At 44.7% G+C, this 22,654-nt stretch overlaps 1 protein-coding gene across 1 annotated transcript in view; it reads left to right on the top strand.

Moving 5' to 3' along the window:
- TRPM6 (transient receptor potential cation channel subfamily M member 6) overlaps positions 1–22,654 on the top strand; it is a 1,703,532-nt gene that overhangs the window by 1,635,670 nt on the left and 45,208 nt on the right. The window contains exon 38 of the mRNA XM_069625828.1: positions 14,872–14,978. Within this exon, the coding sequence (XP_069481929.1) occupies positions 14,872–14,978 (107 nt within the window). The remainder of the gene's footprint in view (positions 1–14,871; positions 14,979–22,654) is intronic.

The following is a 22,654-nucleotide window of genomic DNA, read 5'->3' as shown; positions in this document are numbered from 1 at the left end:
AATAAACTTGAACTGGCCTGCGTTGGGTGTGTATATTGTGGCTAGTGTGACTCGTGTACCCTGGGCCAACCCCTTGATTGCCAGAAATCTGCCCCCAAAACCCCTCTTCGTCTCCACATTGGTGAGGTGCAGCGATTTACCCAAGAGGATACCCACTCCCTCCTTCTTGGAGGACTTGTGCGAAGCCCAGAAGTTTCTGCCTGACTCCTTTCCCTTAATCGTTGACTCTGCCCCCCTTCTAAAGTGGGTTTCCTGTAGGAAGAGGGCCAGTAGTTTCTGTTTGCGGAATAAGTTACTCGTGAGAGACCGCTTGTTCTGCGAGTTTAGACCTTTAACGTTGAGCGTACCGATCCGACCTTCAACCATGGTCGTCGCTATCCTTGCCCTGTGGAACCTCAGTGAGTGCCCCTGTTATCATCTGTTGTCTTGGACCCCAGAACCATGGCGTGGTGTTCCCTGTTTCTTTCTCTCCCCCCTACCCGGTTCCCCATTTCCTTTACCCATTTTGGTAGGCGTCCGTCTCCATCGCCCGACAGACATCGGGTTTAGTCAACGAACCACCAGGGCCGCTGCCTGGGCCCCGAGAGAGAAATAGTGTGGAGCGTACCCTCCTAAGCCTCGCCAATCATGGCAGCGATCAGATGCAATATCAAACAACAACATAACAACATCACAAAATCTTAACTTTCTCCCCCTCCCTCTCAGTCACTCGGATCCGCCGCGCGTGCTTCGGCATCTGCAGAGGTGGAACAAATGCTTCTCCTCAGTTTGCCGGGGCGAGCGAGCGAGTGAACCACTACTGATCAGCACTGCGTTCCATTTCTTCTCCCCTCTGTCCCGTAATCATGCGGGTCCTCCGCGTCCCTCCGAGGGGTGCCTGGTTTTCCTGAATTTCTGGGTGCCCTTCACTTTTTGTTTCCCCTGACTGTGGTCAGGGCACGCCTCGGGTCTCTGTCGGGTCCACTGCTTTCCCCCCAGGGCCCCGGAGGGACCTCTATCAGCTCGTCGATGCCTCTTTGGATGTCCTCCTCTGTAACGAGCTGAAAGTTTTCCCCTTGCCACTCAAAGGATAGGTAGAATGGGTGTCCCCAGCGGTACCGGACCCCTTTTTCCTGGACCCACCTGGTGATCGGGGCACATTTTTTCCTCATTTGTAGCGTGAGGGCGGACAGGTCCTGGTATATTGCCACCCTGGAGTTGTCGAATTGTATCTCTCTTAGGGTTCTAGCTCTTTCAAGTATTTTTGCTTTGTCCCTGTAATAGTGGAACTTCGCAAGCACAGAGCGTGGGCCCCTACCACCTCCGCCAGCTCGATGCACTCTGTTGATCAGGATGGTTTCTCCGGAGTCGGTTCCCAGGACAATCCTGATGATCTCCTGCACTTTGCCCTCCAGGCCGGTCTGGGTCTCCCCCTCAACCTCCGACAGGCCGAAGAATCGCAGGTTGCATCTCCGTTCACGATTTTCCATATCGTCCACTTTGAAGCGGAGCTCTCCCTCACGCCGCTGCATCTCCTTGAACCTCGCCTCCATCTGAGCCTCCAGGAAGACGGTGGAAGCCTGGTTGTCTTCCACCCCCTCCATTCTATCCTCCAACGTGGAGACCTTGGTGGTGAGGTCGGCCAGTTTGGCACCCATTTCCGTTCTCATCCACCTGATTTCGTCCAGGATTGTCTGGATATTGCTCTGCATGGTGTTCATGTCGGGGGTCGGCTTGGGCGGCGGTTTGATCTCCATCTCTTGTTTTCGGGGAATTAATTGGTATCTTGCCAGGGTTCCTTGCCAACTCATGGGGTGTCTCCCCCTCTAGGTCTTCGTAGTTCCACTGGGGCTCGGGGAGATGGTCCCCTCGATCAGCGCCAACCCCGATGAGGTGTAGTGGTTAGGACGGGCGGATCGTGCCCCAAACCCCCGGCAGCCACTACTCACGGTTGCTCCGACGTGGGGCCGGTGGGTGCTTTCAAAGATCGCAGGAGGGCCCAGGCACGCTCCCGCGTCGGCCCGGGCCTGTTCGGTGTAGGCCTCCAAGAGTTGTGTCGCAGCAGTAGCCGGGGGGGGGAGTCTTTACGGTTGTTGTTACGAAGATGTTCCCCAATGCCTGGCGGGTGAGGAGAGGAAGAAACCCAGGTGCGCTCCAGCGACGGCCCGGGTCAAGATACACAGATGCGCGTGCGGCCGGCCGGGGTCCGGCCGTGGAGGCCCAAAGCGTATTAACGTCCAGAGCCACCGCAGCGGGAGCCGAGGGTGGGCTCATCGGGGGGCTCCGGTTTCAAAGGGACTCCCACGGGTTTTCCGTGCTGCCTTCAGAGGTGCAGGGTGTCGATTCCTCAGATTGATCCCGGCAAGACGCTCATCTGCGGAGAGGAAGAGCCCGGCTGCGGAGCTTCACCTCGTGCGTAGCACGGGCCTGGAGGGGGGATGGGAAGCGCGGATACTCCAAGTCACATATCTCGGGGACCCAGGCACCCCCAAGACTCTGGAAGGTGTCTCCGGAGTCCCCAGGAGTTCCCCACCTGAATTCAGCCTTTATAGGATTATAACATTCCTTTTATCGCAGTTTACTCCACAAATCTCTCGGGGCTTCAGGGGAGCCGAACGATCAGGCGGCCATCACGCCTGCGCCCCCTGGTGGCCTCCCTGTGCACATTTTAAGAGGTGTTAGAACTCTGTACCATGTTCTGAGGCAAAACCCCATGAACTATGGAGATTGCAGACACGGGGTTCACGCTAGAAAAATGAAAATTTACTGGAATATGTGTAGAGAGGCGGTGTACATCTGTGTCATTTTTGGTAAAAATCCAATATTGGTAAACCAACCAAAAAGCGCAAAATGTTGTCATTTCTTAATCCAAGCTCTTAGAAACATCAGAGTTGGAACAGAAACTACCTTGTGTGATATATGATGTGTATATGTAATGTCAACCACTTGTGTATCTGGGAAATGTGTTTAGTTATGAAAATGATTTTCTAAGGTAAAAACAAAGGGGAGTGTTCTTTCTGTATGCCATAAAGATGACACCTGATGACTCACTGCTCCCTTCTCAAATCAGGTCAAAGAGAAATCCTTGACATATCAAATCGTGAGTGGGTTGGGCAAAGAAAGTTAGCATCCACACCCATTTTCAAAAGACATAAAAAGAGCCACTGGAAGCCAGACAGGGACATTCAGTTTCCAACCTTCACCTGAATTTCTGCGCAGCACGCTGACGGAGAACTCCAGAACTTCACTCCAGAACTTAAAGCAGAGAGGCCTGGACCACCAGCTAAATCCTTTTTCAGCAGGCCTTCAGAATCCAGCAATCCAACCAAACTATTCTACAGCCGGGCGAGCTGTAGAATTCTTTGCCAAGAACTTTTGCCAGAACCGGTAGCAGACCCAGAAAGAAGTGTCGACAGCAGAACCACAGACCAGATCAGAACCAGAGAGACCAGAACCAGAGATCCAGACCAGCAGAGCAGAGCAGAGCTGACCCAGATAGCTGTGACTTCAGAACCAACCGCCTGGAGTCCAGTCCCAACCTGACCAGACCCTGACGGCCTATGTCAAATTCATAGTGTGAGTACCCAGCTAGAACTGTGCAGAACCCATCTCTTAGCTTAAAATAATCTGATTCAAAACATTTGAACCTGTCCAGAACTGCATCATAGGTATTGTGTGTCCCTTCTCCGATTTTCAACCTGTAAAAGTGTCATTTTGCCATTTTGAATCATTTTTTCATTTCTGAAAAACTACCTTCACGAAATCGTCTGTTTCTCTTGAACCGTTTGTGCTAGGAGCGAGATTTAACTTTCATTTTAAAGCTGAGATTCTAGGCTTTCCAACGAACCCAGAACCGACTTTCTATTCATTATACTTATATTTTCCATAATCGTGCTCGACGCACTCGGGAAAAGTGCGCGATTTGGGATTTGGCTCAAATTTCTTCACTTGTCAAAATAGCAGCTTCTTGCTTTCCTTTGCTGAAATTCGTTTGCAACCTGATAATCATTCATAGAGCATTGCTAAAGTGATCCTGAACTAATTTAAAGTAGCTATCACCCACCCTGAATCTCTTATAGGGAATTAAAATCATTTTTAGCATATTTTTCCCTTCTTTGCATACCACATTTAAAGTACTTTGTCTGTGTTTAAAATCATCCCTGTGATCTAAGCTTGCTAGGGGGGAACTGAATTCGGATTGTACTGTGATTGTATTCCTGAAGACTGTGTGTGTTACTTCCATCTCCTTACATTGCATAGGGGGGGGTGAATTGTCAGAGAAAAGTGATTATATTATCTTTTGCTGAAATCATATCAAGTTTATTCCTGTGTTGCTTTTATTCATCTTTGCATTCCTTGAAGTCATAAAAGTATTCTCAGCTACCTTGTTCTTTCTATACTAACTCTTAAGAAATTAAATTAAATTAAATTAAATTAAGCCGGTCAAGTGGCACAGCGAGTAGAGCGCCCGCTTTGACACCCGTGCAGAGCCTGTTAACGCAGGTTCGAATCCCGGCGGGGCCAAACTCAGCCTTTCATCCTTCCGAGGTCGATAAATGAGCACCACACACCGTGGGTAATAATAAGCAGCGCTCAGATACCTGAGGGTTTGTAGCGCTATATAAAAGCCTAATTATTATTATTATTATTATTATTATTATTATTTATTATTATTAAATCAGTGTGCTAGTGTAACATCACCCAGTGTTGATCACTGTCATATTCTTAAGTGTGACATCAAATATTAATTTATTATAAAAGTGTAATATATATATATTGTTTAATTTTTCCAATAAATCTTTTAAATTGCAAAACAAACCTACTTCTTGGCTCAGTGAGGTCAGGGGGATTCAAAGAGAGGGGCGTTATATAAGGGTTTATCAGAGTATAACTTGTCATAAAAATATATAAATAAGGGCTTCCCTTGGGCGTCCTAGACGAGGCACTGACTTAGTGGGATTGCTGAATTTAAGTCACTTAACTCTATAGGGTATCACAGCATGGCGTGAGTACCCCCTAAAGAACACAGTATGTATCATGACAATGCCTTGATGCCCCGCACTTCCTCAATGAATGGGCATGTGATTTATCAGCAGTTCTCTGTATCCCAATATTATCCTGCTTACTGTATCATTTAACATGATGGCTCCTTCATTTAGCTTCAATCCTCACATCCTGCATAAGGATGCTTACACACTGAATAATTGTTCATCTGCACCAGAAACTCATTGAGGCTTGGTATGGCCATCTGTTTGCATATGCCTCTATTTCTGTGTGCATTGTGTCCCAATGTGTGTTTGTGTGTCAGAGGTTGGGTGTATGCCTCTATACCAGTGTGTCCTTCAGTGCATGTGGCCTGCTTATGTCTATGGGTATGTATGCATCTATTTTCAGAATTGCACGGGGAGTGTATGTGGGTATGTCAGTGCAATGAAGTATTCACAAGTAAAAGTGAATGCATTTTCGTATGTGTTTTGACCCAACCACCAACACTTTTGGATATACAGAAACACAGACACCAGCATGCAGGCTTTCAAAAGCTTAATTAATGTGTTTTAGGAAGATTATGGTCTGGTTGCAAAAAGTCCTACAAGGTTTTGTGGAAGAAACTAAAACCAATTAGGGGATGGTCTAAAACATCTATGGAAGGTTGACTGAAATTGTAATGGGTCAAGACTTTATCAATTCCAGATTCAACTCTGGCTTCCTGCAGGGTTGGAAAAATAACCTTTCTCGATGTTGAAACAATAGCTTACAGGTTCCCTTCACTCCTTGGGAAGCTCCTCGATTTTATTTTACAAAAGGAACAGTTCATCAGTTCCAACTATCTTTCCTTCTCTAGATCAAGCTTCTGAAGATCAACTTCATAGTTCAAAAACCCCATCTCAACAACCAATCCAAGGTGGACTGGGAGGGAGGAGGTTATCCACCTAAATGTATGTTCGAAGTACAAGCACACAAGTATTACATGTCTTGAGCCTCCTTTTCTTGACAATGCTCTTCTCCTGGCTCTTGTCTCCTTAATTTGTCCGTCTTCTTATATACATTTAAGGGTGTAAACCCCCCATTGCCTTTGGCAACTCTCATTTATTTGATTAACTTCGTTTAGGCATATATCCTGTTTGGCTTTGACTATTCTGTTTCTGCAGCTTTTATTTTGCACTCTACTTTAAAGCATTTGCCCCTCCATGGGTTAGTTGTTTTATGGCCAGGTAATCGTCTCCCCTGGCCAGCATCTTAGAGTAAATATTCCGGCTGGTGGTATTGTTATAGACTAGAGATGGGCAAACCAGCTTTGAACAGATTCAAGCCTATCTAAAAAATGTTGGTCTGAATTGACTCAAAAGATTTGAAGTACTAGAGGCCAGGCTAGAATGGTTCAACATGTGCAATTGAATTCGAGCTGCCCATATAGATATGTTTATTTGATGGTTTGCCGCAGTTCAAATATAGCTCTTTGGTAATGCTGAGTTCTAGCAGACTGGGCAACTGGCATAGAATTCTGCATGGCTGGTGGCTAAGCAAACAATACCACAGGGACATAAACATGAACTAAAATTTAAAAAGTGCAGAAGATACACTTTTTTCATTTGTGTTAATTTGAGAAATGCAGAAATGCACAAATCACATTATTCCCAAAGGCGACCGTGTGCATCCATGCTTCAGATGTCCTTTCAGAATAGGGCAAAATGTATTTTGGCGCAAGTGATGAATTCAGATCATGGGTCTACTCCTGAATTAAGAAACTTTGTGACATTTACGGTTCTAGCTATCATCTTTCAACTTTTTGATACCTTTATTTAGAGGTTCCCTCTCTTCTGCCCCATACCAGCAACACTAAGTGGGTTCCACACATAGTTCAACTACCCATAACAAAAGGGGTTTAGCATGAATGTTTTGGTTGGCAGTGGATGTCTAGTTTAATTTGGAAATATTTTCCCTGATTTTTAGAGCTGAAATGCATTAGAAACAACTGTGAGGAACTGGAATTTGATAGCAATGTTGCATTAAAATTAGAATGTATTTATAATATATCTTGTAGTAAGCTTGTGGAATATGTTTTCCTGTGTTGTATAAGGTTGCTTTAGTGACTTTCGTTACAAAGATTGTGAAATCGCACCTTGAAGCATCTCATGTGCTCAATGGAATTACCAATAATGATCTCAGACCCAAATAACCGGACAGACTCAAAGAATATGGCAAAGTACTACTTTATTATCAGCTCAATAAAGTAGGGCAATCTGGTAAACAACAAACTGCAGTCCGCGCACTCACACTTCAGTTTTGATTACACAAAGGTATGCGATCTGAGTGACACCTGGCCTAGTAGGATCTTTGCATGTCTTCCCTTGTTTTTTCCCCCCTGCCTCGTCACGCCTTGAAACACTTGTGTATAGGCGCGTTATAAATACCATATCATATCATATCATACCTCAATATATGTCAGCTTGATATCATCCTACGTGGCAACCTTAAAAACCTATTGAAGGGAAGGATTGGTTAGGGGGAACAGGTGTACCTATACTTTAACTGTTAGTGATATAATTGGCTGCCTTCTTATCTGGTAGGCACACCTTGAACTACCTCTAAATACGTATAATACAGATTATAGCATAATAACAGTGGCGGATTGGCCCGATCAACACTGTATAGCATGTTGCTACATAGACCCCTATGATTAGTTGGCATTCTCTTCCAACCTTGGACTTTTGCCTCGCTAGCAGCATGTAAGCAAAACAAAACTCAAGTGCAGAGAACAACATCAGACTACTACCCACTTGCCCAACTATACCATTGTCTTTCATCGGTCAGGCCCCAAGCCAAGGCTTCTTCTTTATAGTTGGGATTGCAGTCTGTTATGTGCTGTGGTACTTCTCATGGAGTGTAGATCCACCATTATCTTCATCCATCTGGAGCTTAATGAATAGCCCTTGTTTTTAACTTCTGAGTCACGTGTGAGGAGACCACGGTTTTGTCAATTTTGACCTTTTATTTACTGCTATTTGCTTTAATTGTGGTGGGTGCTATTACTCCTCTTGGCCTCTGGAGACTTGATCCCTCCATCTCGCATCTCTGTTAGACCTAGGCTAAAGCCAGTCAAAGCTGCAACTGTTGCCAGTGTGATGAATGGCAGAGTATGCATGAGCATTTCCCTAATGCAGGAGGATTTTAAAATGCATCAACATGTGTACAATACAACAAGTTGTTGATAGAGCTAACACATCATAGGGCCACGTTTGCACTGGGAAAATTCATAGCAAGCACAAATGACACCGTGTATTTTACAGTATGGCATAAATTCTGTTTCCTAAGGAAAGAAAGATTATTAATAGCTAAAAGGCATTTACCATATGTCCAATTGTAAACAAATCTTTGACTCCAGAGTACTACTCAAAACACAACGACCTAACAGTAATACATCAAGCAGTTGTAACATGGACCACCATACAGTATATATATGAATAGTTGATCCCAAAACCAAATAAGGGATTCTTTATGGATAGGGAAATGGAGCTCACGAATATATAATTAAAAGTAGATCTCCAAAATCCTCCCCCTAAACAAATAGGAGTAACCTCCGTCTATTAGCCAGCTTTGACTGGCATTAGCCTAGGTCTAACATTCTACAATTTCAATTAGTTGTAAAATCCAGAAGACGCAAATAAAAAAGTTATTGTTTATTTGGAAAACAACGTTGAAAATAAACCCTAAATTGTGTGGAACTTTGAAGGCAAGATCCAGAAAAATATTTTTTTAACAATGGAGTTATAACTCAGAAGAGAATCAATAAACAGAATACATGTAACTCGAATTTGAGTGTGGTGCAATCCTTTATCCCAGGCCAATAGACTCCATTTTGATCCACAAACAAAGTTGTTTTTCTGGCGTCTCCTGACTCTGCAGCCCTGGTCTGTCACTTAGGTAGCTCGATTGGTTTCAACACAAGTTCGACATCCATATTTTTCTCATGGCTGCTTTAGCCACGCTATGTTTTCTTCTGCAGCATGCTTCTATGTGTCTCAGCTACCTTGCATTTCTGCATATGTACATTCACTTCATTTCTTCTCACTCATTTCTTTGGTGACATGACTTCTTCATGTTTGATTACATGATTCTCTTGTCACTTCAGTTACATCTTTATTCTTTAAGTATTTGCATATCGTGTCAGTCCACCCTCATTTCTTTCCTTCATGACGTCACTCTGCAGCTGTCAGTTTGCACTTACAGCTCTTCTATGTCCAATGGTGCATGTCGACATCCTCCTACCATCTCAGTGCAAGGGCACATTCAATACGGTTGTCTGAGTGCATAGCGCCTCTCACACTCGATATGGGATTGGGGCAATACCTGGTGTCGCACATAGGGCTCTTCTACTGTTGTTCCAATATGATGGACGTGAGGGTGCTATTAGTGACGCACTCATCTTCTCCTCTACAGATGTCCCCAGTATGCAGGGTTCCCTCCGGTATAATATGTTCCATTTTGATTTCCTTGTTGTGTAGTACAAGAGTTATGGGTGAAGGCAAATACAGTTTTGACATCATAATTCACTTTCATACTTGTATTGGTCATCCAGCAAGGCCTGCTGTTCCTTCATTGTATGTGCCTACTCACTCTCATCACTTGCTTCAAAAAATGTCACCTTATCAACAAAGGTAAGTTGTGCATTTCAGGGGGGCTATGTGACAGCTCAAATGATGCACTTGCCTGTCCCTGTGCTCCAGACACTATTACATGACAGGCTCTCAGCATGCGGCTGTGGAAGTGTGCAAGCACATTTCACAGTGACGATCCCTTAAACGGCATGCCATCGTGATATGTGAAAAAAGAAAACCTGAATGTGGCTGAATTTGAGCAAACAACATGCATCTACCCGGACGTAAATCCTTTTATTGCCAACCTTCAGACATGGGTGACATGCCCTATGAGAACAACTACATTATTTGTTTATAATTGTGTACATATACAGATGATGGTAGAATAAAATATCATGTGGCCTCCCACCTGAATGTGTTACATTTTAGTGGCCACCTTTCACTTCAACAGTGGGTCAGGCTGAAGTAGACGGTTTTAACAAACAAATCAAGTTGTTGAGTAGAAATGTGGCTAAAAGAAATGATTAGTTGTGAGGTAGCTAGATGGTACAGCACCGCTATCTAGGTCTAGCTTTTCCACCTAGCAGGGAAAACTTAGTGCTTTTATAGGGAAACAGACAGTGACAAGAAGCAATAATAATCATTGAAAGGATGCTTTCCTATCTATGTGATCCAATAAGACTTTGGGCCTCATCAGGGGTTCGGAGGAGTGGCACACATTTATTTATTTATTTTTTCAATTTATAAAGCGCACACAGCAGCCCTAAGGCATCGTGGTGCTGTTACAAGCAAGGCTTACTTAGTTACCGGAGACCGACGGAAAAAAAAAACAGCCTGAAGAAAAAAGACAGCCCGTCTGTGGTTCTTGGTTACATTGAACCTAATACCAGAAAGGTAGCAGTTAAAAACATGCATTGTTGCAAGGGGTAAGGGGCTCTACTGTTCAAGGTTACAGGGGCACCGGATACAATTAATACCTTCAAGGACACAGGTATTTGGTTTTAAATTAGAGGGTGTAGTGTGGGCTAGTTGAAGAGACTCGTTTTGAGGGCTTTGCGGAAGGACAGATGCAAAGTTTCACTTTTTTCCTGAGGGCATTCCATTGCTTAGGAGCTAAAAATGGGAAACTGGTGCCGCCTGCTTTGGCCCATTTGATGGTGGGGATATTCAATTGGTTGGAGTAAAGTGAGAGAATAGGTCTGGAGGAACTGGCTCTGACAGCATTCTCTGAGAGATAAGGGAGGGTGTGAGAGAGATATTTGTGAGTTATGGTTAGGGTCTTGAATATGATGCGTTCTTTGATGGGAAGCCAGTGAAAAGCACGCCTGGCATGGGAGATGTGGTCCCTCTTGGGAATGCTCAATGCTTCTCAGAGCGCATTATTTTGAATAATTTGCAGTCTGTTGAGAATTATGGCTGAGGTACCAGCAAAGAGAATATTACAGTAGTCGAGTTTTGCCCCTATGGTAGCTCTGGCTAGTAGATAGGTAAGGTTTAACTGCATTAATCAATTTCACTGTGAATGAGGCCGAGGAGGCAATGACCCTAACCTGGCTTGTCATGGAGAGTGTTGAGTCGAGGTAGACCCCTGGTGGTGAGACAGTGATCTGGGAGTTGTCTATTGTGAATTCACTGTATTGTTTATTAAGCTTATTAAGGGTTTCCTTGGGGCCGACTAGGAGGATTTCGGTTTTGTCCCCGGTGAGGCAAAGTCCGTTGGCTGCCGTCCATGCTTGGATGCAGTGTCTCGGTATCTTTTTCGTATGAGCCAGAGAGTGGGAGGAGGACCTGAGTGTCATCAGCATAGTTTGCGTAGGCTATGCCAAGAGCGTCCAGCTTGTCGAAGAGAGGTTTGGTAAATATATTGTACAGGGTGGAGAAACTACAAGAACCCTGTGGGACTCCACAGTGAATATGGCGCTAATGCTATTACTGCCACATTACTGCTCTGCCCAATCCTGAGTTTGGGCAGAAAGTCGCATATTTACCTCCAGCTTTGAGCTGCAGGTAAATGTTGTCACTTTCTGCTCATTTGCGGTGCTATTACTGCGGCACTATTTGCAGTGGTGTTAATAGCGCCGATATTTCCCCATAGAGACTTATGGACTGAAAATGGGGAGTAACAGCTTCACCACAACTCGGGATACAGCGCTAATGGTGCTGCACTGAGTTTCGATAATGCTATTTGCATTGGTAGTATGCCGGCAGATTTACCACCAGGATACCACCAAGCTTCTAATGAGGCGTTTAGAGTCCAGGGAAAAATCCTTTACTCAGCCCGGCCCTTTTTTATTGAATGCGGAGCTATTACATATAATCGAAATAACACGTCCTACACTATTTAGATTAACATGTTTGCAACATGCACATAATACGGGAAATGAAGACCAATGCAGGCATTTGTTTAAGCTCACCTGTGTAAATGGTTCTGTTGGTGAGAGACTGATTATCTTCTTAAAAAGTACGGAATGACACATGATCATACATTATGCTCTGGGGCTCCATACATATACCTGGGAGATGTAGTTGCTGACGTGGTAATTATATAACGGTATTCAGATTGTGTAATAACATTCTAGGGTATCACCAGTGCACGTTATTTTGCATTTAAAAACGTGCCATTTTCCCTAAGTATTGCATTCATGGTAATTTATTTAAAGTCAACAAAGAGTTGCTGTTTTACCTTCCCTCATCTGCCAACACTACAGTGGCGGTTGGCATATTTTGTAAATGGAAGGGCGTAATTGGTTCCCCAAAATGTGCATGCACGATCAAGCATACTGAGCGAGCCCAAACAAATGAATGGATGATCCCCCAGAACATTTTTTAAATAATGGGTTAAAATTGTGCATTTTGCATCACACTTTCTGGGAAAAATTGGGTAAAAATAAAATCATTTGCTGTTGGTTATGTAGGGTAACACTTGAAAAGATCCATCATTTGTAAATCACCAACATTGCACAGACGAATTGTGCAACATATGTTCATGCTGCTTTTGCACACAATTTATGCCAGTATAAAACAAATGTGCATGCTGGCTGCACCCATACATGTCCATGTTGGCTGGACCAATTTATACCAATATTTCCATATAGAAAATCCAAATTTGCTTTGCCCATAATGCCTGTAATGATACTATAATAAAACATGGCCATGCTGGCATGGCTAATATATGCCAGTATCACCACATAAGAATATACTCTTGTTGGTGCTGCCAATAAAAAATGCCATTCCACAGAAAGCAAATATGTCCACACTGGCTCGTCCAATTTAGGCTCGTACGGTCATTTAAGAACTCTCATTATGATGGCTAGACCCTTGGTGCCAATAAAATATCTAAAGACACAGTAAGATAATATGTTCAGATTGGCACCATCAATGAAGGCCAGTATGTCCTCTTTAAGAACACTCTCCCTGCTGGCTTTACCCTTAATGCACAGTAAAAAACTACTATATCACAATGTGAAAATAGGTCTGAATTGGCTCCACCAATGGTGACCAGTATGGACACTTAGGAATATTACTCATGCTGGTGTTACCCTTGATGCCCAGTAAAAAATGTCTTTCCAAAGTAAGAATGTATGTCCAGACTCGAACCACAAGCTTGGCCAGTCTGAACACTCTTCGTGCTAGCTTTACCCTTGATGCTGAATAAAACATGCCATTTCACAGTAAAAAAATACTTCCAGACTGGTTGCACAAATGTAGGCAAGTATAGCCACTTAAGAATACTCATCATGCTGGCTTTTCCCTTTATTGCCACAGAGTCCCCTACTTTCAGCAGAGTATTCATACTTTTGGCAAACTGCACCCCATGTCTCTTTATGAAATTATCTTCCCATTTCAGAAAAGTCTATAATAAATTAGAATGCAGACATGCCAGTGCCCGTAAGGGACAGCAGTAATTTGGGGGTTCATTCACAATTCTTAGACACGACTTAACTCCCTGCTGGACTCTGTAAGAACCTCACAGCTCCATTAGTGGTTCACGGGCTGAACTGGTACTCAGTGCGAGCCCCCCCCCCCCACCTCACACAGCCAGAGAACAGAGCGGGTGAACTACAAATACTCTCCCACTATGACTGATTCTGCTGCAGACTTGAGAACAAATGGTGGAAGAAGGCGATGCCAATGACATGGGCGCAGCCTGCATGATTATGAAGAACACACTGTGCATGCTGCTTGGAGCTATGTGGATGTCAACAATCTCAGGCAGCCACATCACGTGCGTCCAGGGTTTCTCACAATTACCTTTATGGAAAGCCTGTGTACATTTCCAAGACTGAGGAAACAGCACTGAAACACAGCAAAATAAGGAAGTGTACTGCAGTCATTCTATATTTTACGAATACACTATAGTGGTCTGTGTGTTTTTTCTGGCATTTAACCACTTTGGTTTGATTGAATCGTTGTTCAATAAGGACTATGAGTGGTCTTCATCAGCGTCCAGTGTTGAGCAGAGCACCAGGATGTACGAAAGATCAAAAAGGTTAAAAGTATAAGTGAATAACATGACATTCTTTGGCTTATGGCATTGGTACCTGTGCATGTAAAGGCAAGATATGCATCTCTGGGAATATCATGCCAGTGCCTGGCATATTAGAGGAGTACCAGGCCTTGTTACGTATCTATGGGTATGTAATCGCAATACCAGGAAAATGCTGAAAGCACCTAGGCATGTGATGACAATCCTTGGTTTTTGTTCTGAATATGTGGTCATATGATGGCAATGTCAGCGTTGCAGTGGGAATATGATGACAATATATGGCATATGACATGAGTACCTGTACAGCTTTAGTGTATTAGGCCTATGTCTGGTTTATGAGTGTAGTATCAGAACATATGAGATCACTACCTGGGCATATAGTGCCATTACTTCACCCCAACACTGATACAGCCCTCCATGCGACACTCCAACCATACACATATACAACTCATACACCCATAAAACAGGGCAAATGTAGAAAAACGCTGACGCTTCTCAAACCACACATCCATATACTCTATACTACTGCAATAAAACAGTAAATTCCTGTTTTAGTTGTTCACGTTTCTATCAGGTCCACAGCTTTTAGGAGCAGAATGTACTGTGCAAACTCCTTACTATGTTTAGTGTCAATATAATATACTAAATAATCAGACCCGCGCATTCTGAAATGAATCCCCATTATTCATAAAATATTGTGATTACAATGAGGTTGCTGAATTGAAATGATTAATGCCTTGCTACAAAGTTTCCCCAATGATGCATTCAACATTTACTCACAATTGTCTGTCCTTCAATGTTTTCTTCAAGATCCAGAGGAATGGTATTCGGTCCTGCTAATTTAGGGGAGGACGCATTGAGAAATTTTATAGCAAACCATCGTTGCAATTCCTGCTGTCGCAAACTCAAACTTCCTGGTACGTATCTGCAAGATCGGTTTGACTCTTTATTTTGAATCGTTGTTTAATGATTTCTTGCATGTGGAAGAACCAGCGATTATTAGTAGTAGGGGACCGTTTTGCTAGCAGGGTAGATATTCTCAAAAGCATGGGCATAGTGTGGTGATATGGGCATTGTCACTAGACTTTCATCAAAAACTCAGATTTTTAGGGCACAGTTTACTCCAATATCATTGGAGCTTTTAATTTTCATTTCTGGGAAGTAGGTAGCAATTGCTACACTCATGCTACTGATGTAATGGGTAACAGTATGAGGAGGTCAGAGCTTGCACCATGAACGCCACTCTCCCAGAAGCAATTTAGTCGACCTTTGCACCCTAAATGGTAGACAGATCTGAAGTGTGGCTCACATCACAGGCTGAATGGTTTGTTTCCTGGCTCGGTAAATTGACACTTGAACTATGTTTTCTGGTATCCAGTGATTTTATCGAAAACCATTTTTCGGTGTATTTTTTACTGTGGAAAATACGGATTTTTTTTGTCAATATGTATAGGGGTGGTCTAAGAGGTTTAAACGGGTGGGGAGGGGGTTAGGGTGGGGTTAATACATAGGAAAACAGGGGGGCTATGGGGGACAACCCAAATAAATTAAAAGAAATCAGTGTTTTATTCAATGGATTATTTCGGTCAAACATCGGTTTTCGGTAAAATCACAGGTAACCTATTTTCTTTGTCCTCCTAACCAGTTTTCACTTTCACCTCACAGAGTTTGGAACGTTTATTGGCTAGGCCTATCACTTTGCCTTTAATGGGAAAACTTCAAATCTTACTGCCTCAAAGCTCAATACCAAACACCCTTTTTAAAGGGCGCAGCATTGAAAGCCACAATGCCTAATTTATGAATAGGTTCAGGGCTGGTTATCAAGGGGGAAACTTAAATAGTGTTAGTGTAGCCAAACTCCCTATCAAACTCTGAGCCAACTACGGCAGGAAGTAGTGCTGTGTTGATTGCAGACGACGAGTCTAGCAGCTGTCAAGGGCTCTTCATTCAATGCCGCAGCCTCAGAAACCGAGACCCGGAGGTGGTCTCTTTATGAATCCATTTGTTTTACGCCTGTATGAAAATGAATGGGTAGGAGAGGTAAATTAAGGTGTACAAACATGGCGTCTTGCTTTTATGACTTCCTTTACCACTCCGCCCATATAAAATGTACCCCAGTGTGTTCTGTGCCATACATGTTCTTCAGCACACAACACCACTCATAGGCTGACAGACCTAGGTTGAAACGTCGTAAGTGATATGAATTTCCATTATTCAAGATTTTTCTGTTTTTCTGCTCTTATCAATCAATAAACTATCAAACATTCCAGGGCAGCATCCCCAGAAGATGATTCCGATTCTCCCCAGGCGTACTTCTGACCAACAGATTTGCTTCTAAATTCACGTCTGATTTGAAGGAGAGGGGCCTGCATCTACCGCAGGAGAAGAGCATCTATGGTTACCGGTATGGATGGATTTTCCACACATATTCTCCAAAGATTGGCTCGGAGATTTGACTCATGAGACTAGCAAGGAGTTACATGAGCTTGTCGCATCAAGTCCGGAAGGCCCGGGAAGCATTGCACACCCTATGGTGCAGGATGACGTAACTTGTAGTTGGCGACTGGACGCTGGAGTTTGAGATAATCCCCCCTTCCTACTGTGATAATGGCGATTTTTCTTTAAAATACCGCTACCTCAAAAGAACAGGTCAGGTTAATCCAGGATGAAAATAATTAGAAGTGGGTAGAGTCTACTGATCCCTGCAGAAAACACTCTATCGTTATCCAGTAGAGCAGCCGTACAGCAATTTGAAGGATAGACCCACCTGCTTTTCATACACTGTAGTTCGAACATTGCCCAGTCCTAAATTAATAAAATTCTAATTAAATGTATGATAACAAATGGAATTAACCTGGCTACCTGCAGTGTAGTTTTCTCTTTTACCACAGTATGACCTGCAATTATCTCAGCCTGGAATCTCTTCAGCGTATAACCAGGATTCAGTACTTGGTCATGTCTAAAGTATTCTTTCGCATACATATATATAACAAAAATATAGGGAATTAAATGTGCAATTAAAGAGGTCAATATTTCTAAAATATTGCGGCATTGTAGGCAGAGGGATATATTGTTACAGGAAGCATTGGTTTTCGGATGGGTTGGCAATATTCCATAAGTATCAAAATACAAGTTAATATTTCGTTCATGAAGCCCTTCAAATTAGCCAAACTTGGTTGGTGAGACATAAAGCCATGAAGTTTCATAATAAGTGTAATTAGATTGAAAGACTTTTTGTGTAGTTGGCATTCATTTATTGCAACATGTTGTGCATTTCCATTTCTGTAACAGGATTTTATGCATCCTCCTACTTTCTTTTCTAGTGTATTAGATGCTGTGGTAAGGCAACATGTGCTAGGTATTCCTTTAAATCTCAGGTGTCAAGTGGAGGAACTGCAGAGTCTATACAAGTTTTGGGGTATTCATCAGTGGCGTAACGTTGCTGGCGCTGACTTTTTGTTATGACTCATGTTGGTTGGGTTTCACTTTAGAAAACAGCTTTGTCAGGCACACAATAATGACTGTCATCCTTACCTCCTTTGGCTCCCATCTTGGGATGGACAAATGACTGAAGAGATACTTCACACATGCTGTGTGGCCTTCACACATACTTCACTCTGTTTCAAGAGTAAAGAAGAACCATTAGCACCCTGGCGGGGTAGCCGGGGGGTGCCAGCCAATCAGGTGGCTAGGAATGCGGGTTTGAACTGCAGGTGAAAGCCTGCATTCCATTGCCGCCTGACGGCCGGCACTCCCCGCCGCCATCTTCCCCCCAGCCACTGTCCCCTTTTTACATACCCCCACCCTCTACTTACCTTATTTCGGCAATGGCAGGTGGCGCCGCCACATCTGCTCCTTTGTCGTATAGGCCTGGTACAGCGCAGAAGCAGCACAAACTCCTACCTCCCCTTGACGGTCTTGGCACCTGGGACTTAATGCACACAGGACACTGCGACCACCATGGGGAAAGAGGGTTAGGATCCACGGATTGGATGGGTACAGGGTAGTAGGATCACCGGATTGAGGGTAGGGAAGCAGATATGGATGGATAGGGGAGTTAGGGTAAACATGCTCCTTGGCTCTTGTTTTGTTGCTGATAGGATGCACTAGCGGAGTGCGAACTCTTGGTGCACCTTAAGCACTTATACAACATGTGCATGCATACATACATTCAAGCGGATTTACACTTATTCCCCCAATGACACCTTTGTTAAATTAAAGCTGTGCTTGGCTCCTTGACACAGATTCAGAAGCCAGCACCCATGACTGTGACAATTTGTCTACGCTTGAACCCCCAATGTGAGGCTACTTAAAAAGGCACTTACTCCAGTGCCTGCTTTACCAACAATAACAAGGCATGCAATAAGGTAGGGGCGCTATTTGCGCACAGTTTCTGGTTTTGTACTGGTTCCATCACCAGTTTCACATATACATGACAGTTTCAAATGTTTCTAGAAGTAAAAACAATTAGCACTTACCTTCAGTGATTTGCCAGAGGTCTTGGCTTGTCTCTGGCACCATCGGTGTCTTGAGAGCTGTCAGCTGTGTCTGCCAAATGAGAAATAATTAGTACGCCTGTTACAGAGTAACGTGGTTCTTCCTAAAATTCGCACACTTGTTCTCATGCGATTTAGTTACATGCAGTTTTTAGTTCTGTGGGTACTCCCCAGCGCCTTGTGCTACGGTGCGCTTCGGGATTCCTTCAGTGATAGGGTGCCTGCCGTGTCTCAACCCCCCTAGCTGCCATGCGGTTAGTACTGAATTGGCAAGCTCGAGTCACAATGAGATTGAAGAATACTTATCTTAGAGGCCGTGGGGCCGAGGAGTCTGGTTTTGGTGAGGTATGGCACCGCAGTGGGTTTTTGCCTTGGAGCTCTCCTTGATGCGTCCGCCCGTGAGGAAAGACGAGAGCGAACAGGCGCATGAAGTCTGCGCATGCGCGATCCTCACTCGCACATGCGTATAAGCTTGGGCGTTGTCCTGGGCATTGCTTGCAGTATTTGCAGGCCCTGTGTGCCTGAATCTTTACGTGCTGGCTTTGGGGCAGCTGGGGCTTGTGGTCCTGGGGCTGCCATGTGCTGCTGCTGGTCCTTCTGTCTCTTTGGGCCACCTGGTATGTCTGCAAGAGGGACAGAGATGGCATCTGCTGGGTAAATAAGTCCCCCATGAGGTGGCAGCCACAGTTGGTCTCTGGTGCATTATGACATCCTTCCCCTTGCCTCCCGCAGGCTGCCGTGGAAAGGGAAGAGAGACTCGGCACTGAGCCCCGCCTTCCCGTTCCATGGCAGCCATCTTTGTAAAGGATTTTTCTTCGTTCAAAAGGACACGGTGGCGTCCCGTTGAAAGAAGGAAAATCCTTTTTTTTTTAGCACCCCGGGTTACTGCTTTGGTACCCTGGGGTGCTTATGGCTTTAGCCCCCATCCCAAGTGCTGGAACGTGGGGTAACGGATTGTGGTACTGGTGCTGTGGGATTAGTATCTGAAGTTTCGTAATTCTACAGACCTCCTTAGCACTGAGCATTCATCCTCATCTGCATGATACAGACTGGATGCACATGAGGGTGATTGGTCACATTACTTGCCAGTAAACTTCATTAACCGAATTTAAAATCTTCTTCATCACAGTGGTTACTCTATGGTGTAAATACTCACCCATGAAATTGGTACTCCACAAGCCACCTTACCATGGCTGCTGGGCTGTTATGCATTCCTATGGAAAAAGGATATGCATACTTGCACTTTGGATTTCCCAATTGTATTCTATGTATATATTTCTTTTTAACTGCACTGCCTGCATTCTGGGGGTATAAAATCATATCTGACCCAACAAGACTTCTTGCTCTGGTCTCTAGAGGGAGGGTCCTCAAAGACTATGACGAGGAAGACTTGGGCTCATGTATTGAAGTTTATTAGTAAGTAATCAGGCCATTAGCTCCTTGGCTGTCATGTCGTGACTATGCGAGCTCCGCCCCCCCCCGCATTTTAATGTGGGATGGCCCCCGTTTGGGCCAGAACACTAGGGGAAATGACATTGGGGTAGGGAGGGGGGGCAAGGTTGGATGTTGAGGGAAGGGAAGTTAGTTTGCCATGTAACGGTATAGAATAAAGTATGCTCCTATTCTACTGGCCGTTGTGTGCGTGTTTATTCTTTGCCGGCGGCTGCCACGAGCCCAGCACTCTCGCTCATCGACTTCACTTTGGCAACAAGGTCCAAGCGAGGACCTATGCCCGAGCCACAAACAGCACCACAAGGGGAGCTTGTACACCCACAGGTAGTACGCATTTAGTCCCGGTGTACAGGCCGTGGTGCACGCGCAATGCCAGAGGGTGCTGCCGGGCACAAGCCAATGCATCGGCGTGCCTCCACATACAAGAACAGCCAGCACCTCCAGGTAACTCCCAGGTACAGAAAAGGGGGGAGCACTCGCCAGTGGCCCTGCATGACGGGCAGGCCCCAGGCAGGTACAAGTGCCCAGGCAAGCAACAGCACAAGAGCCATAAAGGCCAACAAGTTGCCGACCAGGACCACAACGCGTGCACAGGAGGAGCCAAGTGGGTCACAGTCCAGAGCCTCAGGATTGGCCGTCTTCCAATTCACATTCCTTATTCCGACAATGTACCAACCAAGTGCCTGAATCCTTCCAGAGATATAATCAAGACATGCACATTCTGGCTTTTATACAGCATTTGTGGTTTCAGAACCAAGCAGATCATCAAAAGATAGAAGAACAACCAAGTACACCAGGGTACTAGCCTCTAAAAAGGCTAATTGGGTCTCGAGTAGTGATGGAAAAACACAAGAGCTGGGGAGGCTCTTTAAGCCACTGTGTGGCATTCTTGGGAAGTCGTGTGGCTTTGACATCTTCAGTTTTAAGGAGAGGCATAAAAGAATAAAGTTCCAGCGTTGCCAAGGACCCACCAAACTCTGTGCATTTGGGTACATACGGAAAACACAGTGCTCAGCATGTAATGTAATAAGAGCATGAGTTCATTTCCTCGGACCATGGCCTGCTAGAACTGCCTCCCATCAGAACACTTGGAAGACAGCACTCAAGAGTACTGGTCAGTGGTAAATACAGTTTGGGAGCCTGTCCTGTACACTCCACACTTTGCATCCAAACAATACCCACAAAGACAAACAATGGGCCTCATGCCGAGATTGCCGGTCCGGTCCGGAAATAAGGGTGTGGGTACGCTCACCAGCACCCTTGTTTCCGGACCGGCAAATTACGGGTTTGCCTGCCAGAGTCGCTGTGCCCGACAGGTCTAAGCCTGTCGGGCAAACTGAGTGTTAAAAAAACTGAGAAAGAATCTGACTGTTTAAAGGCTTCCTTGGTGAGGCGGGGGACTGTATGTTAAGGCCTGAGTCTGCATTTTGGAACACTGCATTTTAAAGCTTCATGCTAGGATACTCGGTATTAAAATCAGCAGATAACCGAGAAAGCAATAAACCACTAAAACACTACATGTTGGGAAACTTTGCATTAAAGCCTGTGATGAGCTGCGGCATGCTAGGAAACTGTATGATAATGACCCGGTTGAACCAAGAAAGCATTTGAGTACGGAGATGCTGCATGTTGGGAAATTGAGTGTTAAATCCCTTAGTGAACTGAGAAAGGTTTTGATCACTGAAGCCTTATGTCTTTGGAAAACTGAATGTTAAGACTTTTAAATTGGGGAAACTGTCCCTAAAGCTATAACAAACTAATAGACCATCTGGGTATTGCCGCCAGGAGAAGGATAGGGAGGGGGCGTGTAGAGGGGAGAAAAACGGACAAACTATGCAACGTGACGACTCAAAGTCAAGAAACAAGCAACATTCTGATCCAACTCTTTGAAGATTCTGTACTAAAGAAATGTTGAAAATTTGGTTCTGAGCCCATCATCCTGTATATCGCTCTCTCTGTCACATACCGTAAGCCCACATAGCCTGGGTATTTAATCTTTCTGCATGAAGTTTGTACATGAAGTAAAAATAGGGACCCACAGCATAGCATAGCATAGCACATCACATAGTGTTTTGGTAACAATCATGCCCCTTATGTGTCTTTGGTCTCACTTTTATTATAGAGTTTGCCTCCAAAAGATGGCGCTATTACCATATGTAAATGGTTGAATAGCGGGACTAAGATTCCCAATTTGATGGGGTTTCACTGCAGCCCTTTTACACTTCACATCTATTGGGATGACGCGCACAAGGGTGTGCATAGCAATAGGTTGTGGCATCCACAGCTACAATGGTGACGACTCCCAGGTCAGTTGGTTAAGGACGTAGCCCGTCTAGGATGAGCTTGCCGGTGGTCGGCACAAAGTGCTCGAAGCATAGTGGTTTGTCACGGGAGGAACTGAAGAAGCACCCAAAAAGAACCTTCTTCGAAGCCGTCCGTGACGTCCACTCCTACGACTTTGTCAACGACTTACAAGACCGTCTACGGCCACGACTACATCGACCAAATCATCGTCGACGGTTACTTTGTCATCGGCTGCAGTGCGCTCATCTTCGTCAAAGGCGTCAATGGCCATCTTGTCTGTGACTGCTTCGTCGACAGCCACCTCGTCGTCGACTTCTTGGTCAACGGCCACGTCATCAGCC

Source organism: Ambystoma mexicanum, chromosome 6p (assembly GCF_040938575.1).
Source record: "Ambystoma mexicanum isolate Mex_15411 chromosome 6p, UKY_AmexF1_1, whole genome shotgun sequence".
In the NCBI taxonomy this organism is placed as follows: domain Eukaryota; kingdom Metazoa; phylum Chordata; class Amphibia; order Caudata; family Ambystomatidae; genus Ambystoma; species Ambystoma mexicanum.
Note: the sequence above shows the minus strand (reverse complement) of the source record. Positions and strands in the feature narration are given on the sequence as shown.